Source organism: Solanum lycopersicum, chromosome 11 (assembly GCF_036512215.1).
Source record: "Solanum lycopersicum chromosome 11, SLM_r2.1".
NCBI lineage: Eukaryota > Viridiplantae > Streptophyta > Magnoliopsida > Solanales > Solanaceae > Solanum > Solanum lycopersicum.
The window spans coordinates 59,503,913-59,519,565 of NC_090810.1; the positions used below are offsets into that span (position 1 = coordinate 59,503,913).

The 15,653-nt window shown below is 33.9% G+C and overlaps 1 protein-coding gene across 4 annotated transcripts; it reads left to right on the top strand.

Moving 5' to 3' along the window:
* The first annotated feature begins 3,635 nt into the window (after positions 1 to 3,635).
* LOC101260507 (uncharacterized) lies at positions 3,636 to 14,470 on the top strand. 4 transcript variants are annotated; one of them, XM_004251092.5, is made up of 19 exons: positions 3,636 to 3,978; positions 6,066 to 6,169; positions 6,314 to 6,400; positions 6,534 to 6,609; positions 6,702 to 6,776; positions 6,894 to 6,947; positions 8,337 to 8,396; positions 8,496 to 8,612; positions 9,173 to 9,267; positions 9,381 to 9,586; positions 9,866 to 9,963; positions 10,324 to 10,427; positions 10,527 to 10,692; positions 10,888 to 11,010; positions 11,719 to 11,801; positions 12,501 to 12,642; positions 12,834 to 12,863; positions 12,991 to 13,061; positions 13,438 to 14,470. In XM_004251092.5, exons 1-19 carry the CDS (start codon positions 3,940 to 3,942, stop codon positions 14,252 to 14,254), a joined length of 2,547 nt encoding a protein of 848 aa, XP_004251140.2. In that variant the 5' UTR covers positions 3,636 to 3,939; the 3' UTR covers positions 14,255 to 14,470. The 4 variants fall into 4 exon arrangements, with proteins under 4 accessions (XP_004251140.2, XP_010313413.2, XP_010313414.2 ...); XM_010315111.4 differs by having other exon boundaries at positions 13,441 to 14,470; XM_010315112.4 differs by having other exon boundaries at positions 11,722 to 11,801.
* The last annotated feature ends 1,183 nt before the right edge of the window (positions 14,471 to 15,653 follow it).

Consider the following 15,653-nt stretch of genomic DNA (forward strand, 5'->3'; position numbering starts at 1 on the left):
TATTTTTAAAGTAAAAAATAAAATTATATCTGATTATCAATATAATTTGAAGTTATTTCAATTTTTTATCAAAAAATAAAATGAAAAGTGACAACATCTGTAAAGCGTTTTTCAAATTCCACTAAAGCTTTATTTTTTTTATTTGCTTGCACTTAATGGGGTCTCAATCTTAATCAATCAGATTCGCCTCATTCAGTGTGCTTGTTTTTTATGATTGAATTTTAATTATTTAGATTCAATTCATTAAGTTTGTTTGTTTTATTTAATTATAAGTCTCTTAGTGGGTCTAAATGTATCTGAATTAATCATTTGTAAAACACTTTTTGGCCTCATTTGTTTCCATTAAGATTAATAGGTCTGAATCTGAATATACATCTGAATATTAAGATTTGCATTAAGATTCGGGTTTTTTTATCTGAATAGACATTTGAATATTAAGATGTGGTCTCTAAATCTGAACACTAAATAATTAATACTATTTGTTTTCAATATCTTAATGTGCATGTGAAATTAACATTAAATTAATAAAATATCATAAAAAAAATTTATTTCAACAAAATATAAAACTTTTGATAAAAAAACTAATAATGTTCTTGATGCAGTCAATACAATAAAATCATTAATATAAAAAAAACTTCAAAGGATTTATGAAAACATACCAGTTCAAGAGGGAAAAAATGATGTTTGATTGAGAAAAAGGAGAAAGAAAGTTTTTAGTTATAAGATAAAAGGGCATGCTTAAAGCAGATAAGCGATTATTTATTATTTGATAACTTATTAAATGAGTCTGAATGTTGTTAAGAGTCCCCTACAGATCTGATTCATTAAGATTAATAGGTCTGAATCTGAATACACATCTGAAATTAACATTAAATTAATAAAATATCATAAAAAAATTATTTCAACAAAATATAAAGCTTTTGATAGAAAAAAAGTTTTAATAATCATGATTTGGAAGTACAATTGTTTTTCATTAAAAAACCTTGATAAACGTCAATACACTAATAATGTTCTTGACACAGTCAATACAATAAAATCATTAATATAAAAAAAAACTTCAAAGGATTTATGAAAACATACCAGTTCAAGAGGGAAAAAATGGTGTTTGATTGAGAAAAGAGAGAAAAAAAAGTTTTTAGTTATGAGATAAAAATACATGCTTAAAGCAGAGAAGCGATGATTTATTATTTGATAACTTATTAAATGAGTCTGAATGTTGTTAAGAGTCTCCTACAGATCTGATTCATCCAGACTTCTCCAGACCCATTAAGAGGCTTTGAAATAAAACGAATGAATTTAATGGGCTGAATCTGAATCTGATTCAGATTCAGTCCTAAAAATTAAACGTACTTAATAGGCTGAATCTGAATAATTTCAGACCTCCATTAAGTGCAAACAAATGAGGCCTTAAAACCATCGAGACTCAAAAATAAGACTCATATTTTAACTCAATTACATCACAACAACTCATAAATTTTTTTCTTATTTAATTAATGTTAATTACATGCTTACCGTTATAATTTTTTTTCTTCTTACTAACTTAATATACGTTTTTTACTTTCATAAATTAATCAATATATTTAAATTGATAAACACTTCATGATATAATATTTAGTACTGTTTCAAAAATAAGAAAATATTAATTATTTAATTGATAATAATAACAAATGTCCATTATAAGATAAAACGTTTTTATAAACATTATATTACTACTCTATATAAACTATTTGATAAATATTTTACATTACATTATATTAGATTCTCAAAGTTTTTTATTGCAAAGAATAATCATATTAATGATGTAACTCAATGTTAAATCTTGATAGATAAATCAAATTACCTTATTACGATAAGAATCTTCAAAATATTATTTTCTATATAAAAAAAAAGGGATAATTGTATAGGATGACAAACTAATAATATAAATAAATATAGTAGCTATCGTTTAATTTATTTTTGTTCTATAGCAAATTGTTTGTCAGTCTCTCTCTCCCTTATATTCTCGCTCGCCACTTTCCCTCTCTCGCTCGCTTCCTGTTGCTCGCCTCTCTCGCTTTATACAATAGAATTATATAAATTGCTTTTCCAACTGTATATAGCGAGCGAAAGTTGTATATACACATGCAAATACATATATTTTTGTCCTATACACTTATAATTATACAATAAAAGTAATTTGTGCCCAAGTCTCTTTTGCCTTTCTCTCTTTCTCGTTTTACACAATTTCAAATTGTATATAATTTATCTCTTTCTCATTTTATACAATTCGAATTAACTGTATATTCCCTACCCATGTCTTTTTTGCCTTTCTATCTTTCTCATTTTATACAATTTAAAATTGTATATAATCGTCTATACACTTATAATTATATAATTCATTTTATACAATTCTCTGTCCAAGTCTCTTTCTCTTTTTTGTTTTATACACTTCATTTTATTCAATTCGCTTTAATTGTATATGAATTTTATGTTTGCTAAATGTGAAAGTTGTCTTGAAAAATTATTTTACTAAAATAAGATTTTAATAATATTTTATTGATATAACATTTAATTTAATATGTACATTCAGATATAAAAAACAAACGGTTTCAATAATTCAGTGTTCAGATTCAGAGAACACATCTTAATATTTAGATGTTTATTTAGATATTCACATCTAGATCTTACTGCATATCTTAACATTCAGATGTATATTCAGATTCAAACGTCTTAATTTTACTGAAAACAAATGAGGCATAAATACTTTTCAAAATCCAGCTCCAAAAAAAAAATATAAAAAATTTCATTGGCAAAACACCTCATATTCTATTTTAAAATAAAGTTCTATTTTCTAAAATAACTATTTAGAAGCAATACATAAATACACATGTGACAAAAAAATAATTAATAGATCAAATGAATGAATTATCTTTAATTAAACAACACAATGACATAGTAATTTTTTCCAAAGTTACTTTATGATCGATAATCCTTTTCATCTAACATTATTTTCTCCAAATAATCTGTGAACATATATTTTACTTTGATATTAATTGATATTTAAAATTTTTAATTACGATATAAGTAAGCACTATATAATATACATTATTTTGAGTGTATATCACATAAATGTGAAGTTAAAATTAAGAATTTGGAAATTCTAAAAGAAAGGGTGATCCAGATTACGCGGTGGGGGTAGAGTTCGAACCCACAACTAACATTTTAGAGTTACTTTTTTATCATCGAACCAGGTTTACTAGTCAATACGCATATACATTTATTTAATTTTTTGGTAAAAATACAACGTAAAAGTTAGATCGTTTGATCGAATTCAAATATCTTCACCTAGCTTCGTCTCTAAATTGTCATGTAAATATATATATATATACTTATTTAATTTTATATATATTTAAATGTCTATTTTTACACATCAAAAATTGTTTTTTTTTTAAAGTTAAAATCAAATTAAAAAATTCAAATTTTATTTTATTCTATGTTCATATTCATTTTGGAGTGATTATGCTATTATTAATATTAGTCTAACTAATCTAAATTTATATATATAATAATATTTTTAAGAATTAAATTTTTTTTATTATAATCAAATTTTATATTCAGAGCTCGAATTTAATACCGATTAATAAACTTCAAATCAAAATTTGTAGTTTTTGTAACTTTCTCGTTCCTATCACCCCCTTATACCCACCCATCCAACAAAAATATTATAGCCTTCGTTTAGTCCTCCTTGCCATTTTTATGAAAAAAAAAAACTCTCTCTCTCTTTTCTCGCTCTATTGATATTTACGGCTTCGTTTTCTCTTTGATCTTCAAAAGCTAGGGTTTGGTTCAATATCTATTTCGCTCCAAATAGAAAAAGCTTGAAAAAGCTCTACGTTTCGAATCTGTCGATTCAATTTTAGGGTTTATAGATCTGTTCGGCTGTTAATCTCTGATTCAAATATGTTTTGGAAGCTTCCAGTTCTGTCGTCTTGTTCTCCGGTATGTATTCTGGATCCATGTTTGTATAACAGTGTTCAAATTGAATGAGCTGATTTTTATTTTTTTGATGTTCTGTGATGTTTCGCTTGGTATTTTCATTTTCGAAGCATGTTTGATATATTCTGTGATGTTGAATTGGCTAGTATGTGTTGGAAGGTTCCAGTTATCTATGACTGTTGTATAGTGTTCGAATTGAATGAGCTGAATTTTATTTTGATGTTTTGTGATGTTTTGCTGGTATTTTCGTTTTCGAAGCATGTTTTGATGATGTTGAATTGGCTGAGCAGTGTTTAAATATGTTTTGGAAGGTTTCAGTTATCTATGACTGATGTTCAGATTGAATGAGCTGATTCTCTTTGATGTTTTGCTGGTATTTTCGTTTTCTAAGCATGTTTTGATGATGTTGAATTGGCTGAACAGTGTTTAGATATGTTTCGGAAGGTTTCAGTTATCTATGACTGTTGTATAGTGTTCAGATTGAATGAGCTGATTTTTTTTTTGATGTTTTGTGATGTTTTGCTGGTATTTTCGTTTTCGAAGCATGTTTTGATGATGTTGAATTGGCTGAGCAATGTTTAAATATGTTTTGGAAGGTTTCAGTTATCTATGACTGTTGTATAGTGTTCAGATTGAATGAGCTGAATGTCTTTGATGTTTTGTGATGTTTTGCTGGTATTTTCGTTTTCTAAGCATGTTTTGATGATGTTGAATTGGCTGAGCAGTGTTTAAATATGTTTTGGAAGGTTTCAGTTATCTATGACTGTTGTATAGTGTTCAGTGAATGAGCTGAATTTTCTTTGATGTTCTGTGATGTTTTGCTGGTATTTTCATTTCGGAAGCATGCTTTCATGATGTTGGATTGGAGGAGCAGTGTTCGAATATGTTTTGGAAGGTTCTAGTTATGTACAACTAAATTATTCTGATGTTCTGTGATATTTTGGTTGTAGAGTTTGTGTTTTCCAAGTATGTTTTTGATCTTGTGTGATTTTGAATTGGTGGAGCAGTGTTCAAATTGTATGAGCCGAGGAAGGAATTTCACGACTCAATTATTTTTAACTTCTGTGATGATGAATTGGTGTAACTGTGTTCAAATAGAATGAGCTAAAATGAATTTTCTCGATTTTAATTATTTTGATCTTCTGTGATGTTTCGCTATAGAGTTTGCGTTTTCGAAGTATATTTTGAACTTCTGTGTCTGTGATGTTGAATTGGGGAGCAGTGTTCAAAATGAATGAGCTGAAAAAGAAGTTTCCCGGCCTTGTTATTTTGATCTTCTGTGATGTTTTGCTTGTACAGTTTCCGTTTTCAAAGCATATTTCGCTCTTCTGTGTTTGAATTGGCGAAATAGTGTACATGCTGTTTTCAGACTATAATTTATAGATTATGGAAGTGTTTTTAGTGGTGTTTCAACTATGTATTTTCTAGTGTTCTTTCTGTTACCTTTAGTGGTAGTTTAACTCTGTTTAGCTCTTCATAATTAGTTATTAAGAATGATGGCTGTTTTGAGCTAAGTTCATTTTTGATTTTAGTGTAGCTCTTCATAATTAGTTAATAAGAATGATAGTTGTTCTTAGCTAAATTCATTTGTATATGGTCCCCTTCCGATCAAAATTGAATTAAGTGAGTAGAATCGTCATATATGTTTTAAGGAATTTGGTTAAAATAATTTAGGACTGTTGAGTAATTTCATATTAATTGAGATCACGATGGTAACTCTTAAATCATAATATACCAAAAAATTTAATGGGAAGACGTCAACAAAGTGAAGATAAGTGCTATATATAACAATTTTTATGTTGGGAGTAATTCTTGAATTGGCAATTCTTCATTGCAGCCGTTAGATCCATCTGCTTGATGGATCACTAAATAATGTAGTTTTATTATACTTTATGCCCTTCTCTTTCTTGCGTAACCTGGTGTTGCGTTATTCTTATTGTGACATTGAGTACATCTAGCTTGCGCTGTAAATACTGTTCAATGAATTCGTCACCTCAACACTACATGTGTTTATTTGTTTTTTCCGATGACTTTCTTTCCAACCTGGTGAATGATGTTGCTTATGATCTTTTCTTTCCTTGGGATTTTAGGTTGAAGCAGTGCTAGACAAGGAAAATTTCACTTTGGAAGAGCTTCTTGATGAAGAAGAAATAATCCAAGAGTGCAAAGCTTTGAACAGTCGTCTCATAAATTTGTAAAATTTCTCCCAGTTTTAACTTAATTAGATGTTTATAATTTGACTTGTGCCCAGGAGAGAGTATAGTTGCTGACTAACTGTTTTTAGTTCAGCTTAAAATTTCAGATTCACTGAAACATGGTTATCATTTTCTATTTTCAGTTTGAGGGAGAGAACACAGGTTGAGCAGTTACTGCGCTACATTGTTGAAGAGCCTTCTGAGGATGCTGATAGCAAACGGACATTTAAGTAAGTTTCTACAGGAGTTGACCTGGTTTTAACAGTTATGTCAGTATTTCTTTTTGCAAGTGTCTGTAGTTTTCTTTAATTTAATCATTTATCAACAATTGTTTCTTGCTTTTGATGTCGTTTCATCTTCTAGGTTCCCTTTCATTGCCTGTGAGATATTTACTTGTGAAATTGATGTCATCCTTAAGACTTTAGTGGATGACGAGGAGGTACTGTATTCACAACATGGAGTAATGATATTTTAAGCAAAAAGTAAAGGTCTTCCTCTCTGATGTTTCAATCTCTCTCTGTGTTGCTGCAGCTAATGAATTTGCTCTTCTCATTTTTGGAGCCAAGTCGTCCCCATAGTGCCCTGCTGGCTGGGTATTTTAGTAAGGTATAAAAATTGATTCATCCACAAGCTCTGTGGGCAAAATACCTTGGTTTTCATTGTTTAAATGTTTACTTTTTGATCTAAAAGGAGTTGCTTTATGTAGTTCTTGCTGAATTGTAGGTGGTGATATGCCTTATGGTGCGAAAGACTGCTGCACTTATGAATTATGTTCAGGTTTGCCTAGTAATCCCCATTGCATGTCATGAATAGTACAAGTTTTTGTCTTTACCTTCTTCATGTAGTTAATGATGTAATGTTTTCATCAAGAAGTATGTATTTTATCGCTCGTCTATGGTAGATTATCAATTAAGACACAATAAATATCATCAATAAACACCAAGTCAGTGTAAAAAAGAACATGTATAAAATAACTGTAGTTGAGTCATCCACTGCCATCTATCAAGTTCGACAAACTAATAGCAATATCTTGTTATACCGCAAATACAAGTGGAATTAGAAGGATCTCTTAATGTGTTCGTATGCTCCGAAGAGGATGTGATGTTGCCATTATGCTAATTCTTTACCTGGCCGATCATATGTAATCTCTAACACGAGATTGCTTCCTCCACTGTCCTCAGCAACACACACGAGATATCGAACAATACGATTATTTGCACATGCAACACCAAATCACAGAAAATCTTCTTCTATTCCTTCAATTTTCGGGTTAAATAGCATCCTGTGCTGCACAACAGACAGGAAAGGTACTTATTTGGGAGACTCTGATGTTCCAGAACTTTTTCAGTCTCCCGTTTCTGCCAATTTCAAATAATAACATTGCTTCCCTTCTGTAGTTCTGTTTATCTTCCTATTTCCCTTGTCATTCCGATAGGGTAATTATATATATTATTTTGTAACATACTTGATCCATTCCCAATCTTGAATAGTCTTCCTAAAATATATACCTCATATTGTCCCTGTTAGAGTCTTGTCTCAATTCCAAATATTTAGATTTTCACTTCTTTGCTTTCTAAAGAGAACACTCTGCTTTTGCCAATTATCTCTTCTTGTACTACTTATCTTACCATCTGGTTGACTATGAAAGAGCTTTAGGATCTCTGGAGCTTTGGTCAATCCTGCCTTTTCTCTTATGCATCATCAAATTTTTTGCAAAATTTGATTAGGTCTGAAAGTTTTAATTGATGTGCATCGTTTTCCCTCTTATTGTGCTTCTTGCTTCTACAATGGGGAGCCTGGGATGCTTTCACTATATATGAAATTACAATCCTTGTGTTTCCTTCCTTCCAATAGTTTTTTTACATGTTGTTTGACCTTGCTCCGCTGTTCCATTGCGAGCTTAAGCTGTCGCTTCATTTTCCAAAATTTCAAATCATCCTATGTTCTAGAACCCTACATTGTCTAGTACTGAAGTTGCATAATGTGTCTTGCACTCTTTGGCTTGAATCTTCTTGGAATTAACCTTCTTTAGATGGTTGAATTAAGTTGCATTATGTGTCTTTGCAACCTGTATATGGTTGTTTTAAATGCGTTTTTTTTTATTTCTCCTCTTTTTCTGTTGAAGGGCTTGGTATTTGTTCCTGCTTCTAATTTTTTTGGTTACAGGCCCATCATGATGTTTTCCAACAGATGGTGGATTTGATTGGCATCACATCCATAATGGAGGTTAGTTTGCTTGGTTTTTTCTTCTACCATCTGATGCAATCACTAACATAGTCAAATTGTTATATGGATAATTTGCTCTAACAAGTCCTTCCTTTCAAGGTTTTGGTGCGACTTGTAGGAGCTGATGATCATATGTACCCCACTACTATGGATGTGATGCAATGGTTGACTGAGAGCAATTTATTAGAAATGATCGTGGACAAATTGAGTCCCTCTGTAAGTAAAAAGATACGCAGCTACCTGATTTTATGCTAATAGTGGTTGGATGTATACACATGGGGAAATGTTTACAGAGCATTTTAATATTGAATGCATCTTTTCTAGAGTATTATATGATTGCGCTGCTTCGCCTGTCCGTTGGTATCTGTTCTTGTATTTCTTGTTATTATTATTTCTTTGCAGTGCCTTTACAGATCATTCATCGAAACTTGCTTAACTGGTTTACATGTTAAATTGTTGGTTATCTAATGTTGCAAAGAGTCTAGTGAGTTTCTGGTGTTAGGAGCAGCAGGAGCTAGAATTTTTTCCTTAGCTGATAGGAATTACCTGTTAGCAGACCACTGAATTATAAGTTCTCTCCAGTTATGGATGCATGTCCTCTTTGCTCCACCTCAATTGATTTGACTGAGAACTCTCTTTTTTTTTCCTTTTTAAATTCTTATTTTCGGTAATAGTTAATATATTTCTAAGTTTGTTTCGGAGCATGTAACTTTGTGTTTTAATCAATGAGGATTTATGCTCGAGACTCTTTTGATGTATTATTTTTCTTTGTCCAGTGTTCTCCTGAAGTACATGCTAATGCAGCAGAATCACTATGTGCAATAACCAGAAACACACCATCCCCTTTGGCCACCAAACTATCAAGCCCAAGGTTTGTTGGATCTTGGGTTGATATTTCCCTTGGAAGTTGATCTCTGTCTTGACATATCTTTTCAGCAGATAGTAACTTTTATTCATTAAGTTCACAACTTTCTCTGCTTGCAGTTTTGTAGCGAGGATATTTGGTCATGCCCTTGAAGACTCACATTCAAAATCTTCCCTTGTCCATTCACTGTCTGTCTGCATCTCTCTGCTGGATCCAAAAAGATCAATTCCATCATCCATGATGTATTCTTTCCGGAACCAGCAGATTTATGAGTCTCCCGTGCATGTCAATCCAGACACTATCGATGCAATGCTTCCTAAACTTAGTAAGTTCTCTTATGTGGAATTGTACAGTTTTTAATTTGGATACTTGTTTAATATTGAAAAAGGTCAATTTCAAATTCTCCACTGTAGACCAGTTTTTTTTTTTGGAGGGGGGGGGGGGGGTTCATAATGCAACATCTATACAAAGTGATACCCTCTTGCCACCCGGCAATAACAAGAAAAAAAGTTACAAGCAGATATAACTTGCAGTTATGAAATTTGTTTATCTGTTGCTTGCTCATTTGAAAAGTTCAACAACTTTGACATCACTTGTGGTACAGGTGGTTTGCTTGAGCTGTTGAATGTGTCCTCTGATGAGAAGGTTCTGCCAACAACATATGGAGAACTCAGGCCGCCTCTAGGAAAGCATCGTTTAAAGGTTTGTCTTGATTTTATACTTGGAACAGAATGAGCTGGCCTTCGTTATTCCTTTACTATTTGACTGGTGTTCTCTCAGGAGATATGCAAAGCGATTATGCTGTTTCCTATTTGTTGTTAAGAGATCAAATGGTTTTATGTCTCTGTCGCAAAGGAGTTATAGATCTTGTGCTAGTTATTCTGATGGAAATTTGGGATATAATTGTTAGGCATTTAGGCTCTATTACCTGGAATAGTATCTTTGCATAAGTACAACCAGTTCTTGAATGCCTGCGGAGTTTGTGTCTGGTCTATTGAGTTGATAATCTTGTCCTAGCCTTTTAAGCTTTCCATCTTACTTTTATTTTTATCTCCCTTATAGGTAGTGGAATTCATTTCTGTGCTACTGAAGACTGGTAATGAAGTTGCAGAGAGAGAATTGATCAGCTCTGGGACAATTGAGAGGGTCCTGAATCTATTTTTTGAGTAAGATGTTAATGTTCACGTTCATAGATCCTTATTATTGATCTTTCCTAAAACCAACTTCCGATTAACATTGTTACCATTTGCTTAATTTTTGTATAGGTACCCTTATAACAATGCATTACATCATCATGTGGAGAGTATAATATACTCATGCTTGGAAAGTAAGACCAACACAATCGTTGACCATCTTTTTGAGGAGTGCAATTTGATTGGGAAAATTATCCAAACAGATAAACAGCCTACAGTTTCTGGTGACGGAAATCAGGTTAATCTTTGTGAAGCAATGAAATCCTTTGTTTGAGGTTTTTGATTTTGTGCACTATCCCCCTTCACATTCGAACAAAGTTCTCCCGAATTTTCTCCCCTTCTGAAGGATAAGTCTGTTTAATGTGAACTATGCAGTATCAATGCTGGTAATAACTTGTGCTAGTATTTAATGGTGTTTTTTTAACTGATGCAGCCCACCTTACCAGCTACTGGAAAACAAGCACCCCGAGTAGGTAATATAGGGCATATTACTAGGATTTCTAACAAACTTATTCAGTTGGGAAACAACGACAACTGCATTCGAGCACATCTCGAGGTTTGTCAGATATAATTTTGTTGCTTGATATGCTTCACAAAACCTAAGTTTCTGAGTCTCTCTCTTATGAGGAGTAATTATTACTGAATCTTTAATGTTAAATATACCGTGTTCCCCTTTAAGATAATGTTCTTTTTTGAAACTTCATGGTGGGAATGGGAAGATAATTTCAACAAACTGTTACATGCCTTCACACTCTAGAATTTTTTTTAAAAAATTGGCACTAAAACTTGGTTCATTAACCTTCGGGGTGGCCCAGTGGTTTGAGCTGGGGACTTCCATGTTGGAGCCTGGAGGTCTCAAGTTCAAAACCCCTTGCCAGCGGAATCAAGGGGTTTGCCTTCTGGGTCGAGCTTGTCGCACCAGGCTTGCCTCGTGCGGGTTTAGGGTTACCTCTCCTATGTGGTTTGCGAGCTATTGCATAGGAGCGGGGGTTTTACGAATTTGGTTCATTTTTTGCAACATCGGAGTGTACATCGATATTTGTTCAGATCTGCATACGAATAGAATGGTTTGAACGATCTCTCGGCAAATAATTTCCTTTTCACGAATAGATGATCACGCTCTGTTAGGGCGGTGTCTATTTTGAGGTGCCTGTTGATATTCAAATTGCTGGAGCTCACTACTCTCATGCCTACCTTTTGTTGATATTGGTATTGTCTCTTAATACTGACTTTTCTGTTCTAACTGGTTTTGCTGCTCGTCCAGAAGAATATGGAATTTAGTGATTGGCATACCACTGTCTTACAGGAGCGTAATACATTAGAAAATGTCTACCGCTGGGCTTGTGGGTAAGGTTCTATCTCTTTTCCTCTTTTCTGCCAACTTTATTGCCAAAATGAAATTCTCATAATGTTTGTGTGCATTATACTAAGACAGAGATCTAAAGTTGGATTATTATTGTATTGAAGCTACTGCTTGGAACCATTCTTGGGCTATAATTTTTATGTGTTGGCAGTGCCCTTGTACAGTTGTAGTACAATTAGGAGAATTAAATAAAGAGTATGCTCAAAGTGAGGTTTGAAGTATCCGATACCTCAAGCAAGTCATTCACCATGTTGTTGGTGTTCAAACAAGCTGCACTCCCGTCCATAGTACCTTTCCTGTCAATGTTAGGATCTTCAAACATGAGGAGCAAGTGGAAAATTGGGAAAAGAGGAAATGGTGGTGGGTGGGACAAGCCAGGAATTAACTGAAAGACATGCTTTTGTTGACCAGAATCTGTCACAATAAACTTTATTTTTGTTGTGATCAAGTATTCCAAGATGTCTTGTTATTAGATGAAGCCAACTGAGGGTAACTCATTAATAAAGTTATCAAAGAGAGGCTTGCAGAATTTCTCGGGGATAAATATGGGTTCAATTACTGTTTAAGATGATTGGAGGTGTATTTGAATCGTTCTTTTGGTGGAAAAGTTATTTTTTTAAGTTCCTTAGTAATCCCTTTTCTACGCTGCTGTTCTATGTTAATGTCCTTTATTTGTATGCCAGCCGACCTACTGCATTGCACGACAGAACGAGGGAGAGTGATGAGGAAGACGTTCATGACAGAGATTATGATGTAGCAGCTTTAGCGAATAATCTGAGTCAAGCATTTCGTTACACCATATATGATAATGATGATGCTGAAGAGGTAAATTTTATTTCGTTTTGGGAGGTGAAATTTGGGTAGTGTGGGCTTCTGCGTGCGTAGAAAGGAAGAAAGAGGAATATATAAGCTCATCAACATTTTTGTACTGCATCCCCCAACTCAAACTTTGGTAATTGGGGGGGGGGGTCGACTTTCAGTGTCAGTTCACTCACGGTCTTTCTTGCATTTTCCAGGGGCGTGGAGCTCTCGATCGAGATGATGAGGTCAATACTTTCACATCCCTGATTAACCAGTCTTCCTTGTGGATATATTATCGATCATTATTGCATTTGCCATTTGTTACACTTGCCTTGGTGGTGTTTCTCACAGTGTTATGTTTTGGCATTGTAGGATGTTTATTTTGATGACGAATCTGCTGAAGTTGTGATATCATCCCTGAGGTTGGCAGATGATCAGGGGAGGTGAGTTCTGATTTCCATGTTTATTTTTGGTCACGGATCACTTGAGCACATATCCTTCTAGAATAGAGAAGGCATACAGATGACGAAAGGGAAAAACGTAGTTCTTTCCAATTTTTGACTATGGTAAATGTGTGCTCCTCGTTTCTTTGGGTCTTCCAAAAACAATGGTCAACTAACTGGAACTCTTAATACTTCTAAAGGTCAGGACAAGGGACATCCATCTCTTACGGGCGGATGTATAACAACCTAAGATGTCATAGTTTATACAAGTTGTCTAGGCTTTTCAGAGTCGTAATATCTTTCAGTTTTATCTGTTAGGACTCACTACTGTTTGTATAATGCCTACGTTTCCTTTTCCCATCCTCCACTTTTGCAGCAGTTTGTTCACAAATTCAAATTGGTTCGCATTCCAAGATGATAGAATTGGTGATGCTTCTATGAGCACCTCACCTGCTGATGTGATGGAGGATATTAACCTCAATGGAATGTCAAATAGTAGCAACAGCAATAGTGATGATGAAGTGGTAGTTGGAGAGGAGGATGAATTGGCTGAGAGCAAAAATTCTAATACAATACCTAACTCCAGTTCGAACCCCTTTAATGGGTTCAGCATAGCCAATTCTGGTAATGATGGGGACTTTAATCAACAGAATGAAAAAGCAGGCTCCACAACTGACATGACGTTCGAGACATCAGGGAGTGACGACCCCTTTGGAGACAGGTCTATGCCTGAATGGGTAGCATGGGGGGATGCCTCAAATTTTCAAGTTGGTGGATCCACTGTCAACCCATTTTTAGACCATAGTAACTCTGCTGACCATCTTGCCAACCCAGGGGAAACAGGAACTACACCACTTAATTCCACTAGTTGTAGTGGAGAATCTATTCCAAATGGTGTCTCATCTCCTGATTCTAGCAAAAGTTCAGGATCTGATTCTAGTCAGAAAGCAACCACTGTTCCTTCTTTGTTTGAAGAGGATGTTGAATTTGTTGGCGTGGAATTGGAGGGTACCGAGAAGGCCATGGAACATGCTCTTAAAGAAGGGATTGTCGGTGAAGCTGCTCCGTTGAAAAGGAGCATTGTTCCTAAGGTACCAGAAAAGGAGAGCACAGACGATGGTGGGGCAGGAACAAAAGAGTACAATGATGCTAACTACTGGAGAGTTGACCAAGAAGTTGCAGTGTCGGAATGACTGTGGGAGATCTCTATTGATTTGTTATTAAAATCTGGAATCCAGAGCTAATAGCCAGGATCCCCAACTATCGATTGGTGAGTTTATGCAGTAGATGTGTACAGTGTACTTTGGTTACAATTGGGATTGAACTGTAGGCTAATGTAAGGTTTGTCACCAATTAATTATTGTTACTCTTATTTATGTTCATTATTCAGGTTATGATTTCATTGTAAATTTTTTTTTTGGTTTCTCGTCTGACTTCGTCATCTTTCTGTAGTTGTATGGGATTCTGGAGTAATCTCAGTTCTCCATCCCATTAAGAGCAGGCGTAAAGGCTGCCTTGTTGAGATTATGTGAACTCTATTCTCTTGCCTTGATATTTACGTGTCGCGTAGGATAAGAAAATAAAAACTTAGCTAACCCAGGCCTCGTGCTTAATTGGGTTCATCAGTGTAACCGTTCTTCACCAAGGTAAGCAAAATAACATTTGAAGAAAATTTGGCCAAGCAGCAGGTAATGATGATTCAACTCTGTTGGTAGTAGCTATTCCATTGAATGTATATGTTTGGTGAGATTTGTACATGGAGAGTAGTAACTGTTACTACTATGCATAGTCTCCCCCAAAAAATCATATTTTGAACGACATCGATTAAGAACAAGGGTTTCGTAAATCAGCATGAACAATCGACACAAGGTGTCTATTATTATGAATTCACGTTTCATGATCTTGAAACGCCAAAAAATAACATCTTTTTCATGCTGACTGTTCGTCACCATGTTGGTTTGGTGGATCAGCAAAATTTACATAAAAAATGCACAAAATTATGATTTTCTGTTTCATAACTCGAAATATCGAAAATTAAATAAAACGATGCTTGTCATGGTGAGTAATATAGCAGATAGACTGTTTTGCGTGGACTGATAATATCTGAAGCCAAAGAATGTCCAAAATCATAAATTCGTATTTTACGATTTCGAAGCGCCAGTAATTGACGTTTGTTGTGTGGATTATTGGTCACGAGATTGTTTTTGATATTGACCAAACCAAATTTCAGGCTAATATAGTCTACCAATCAAATTTAGAAAATCAAACATATATTATTGCACACGAAAAATTGGCAAAATGGAGGTTTACCTATTCTGAGCTCGTTTGACCTCTAAAATGGATCGTTTTGACCGTGGTACCAACTGATTCATAACTAAGTTCTTAATAGACGTTCATATAAGTTTTTGGCAAAAATGACATTGAAATTTCGAATCACAAAAAAAGATGGACTATAGCACATGAAAATTGGCAATATAGAGGGTTTACATACGCTGGGCTCGTTTGACCTTGAAAATGAGTTGTTTTTGCCGTGGTGACTACTGACTATATAGATAAGGTCTTAACAAACTTCCATGTAAATTTTCGACAAAA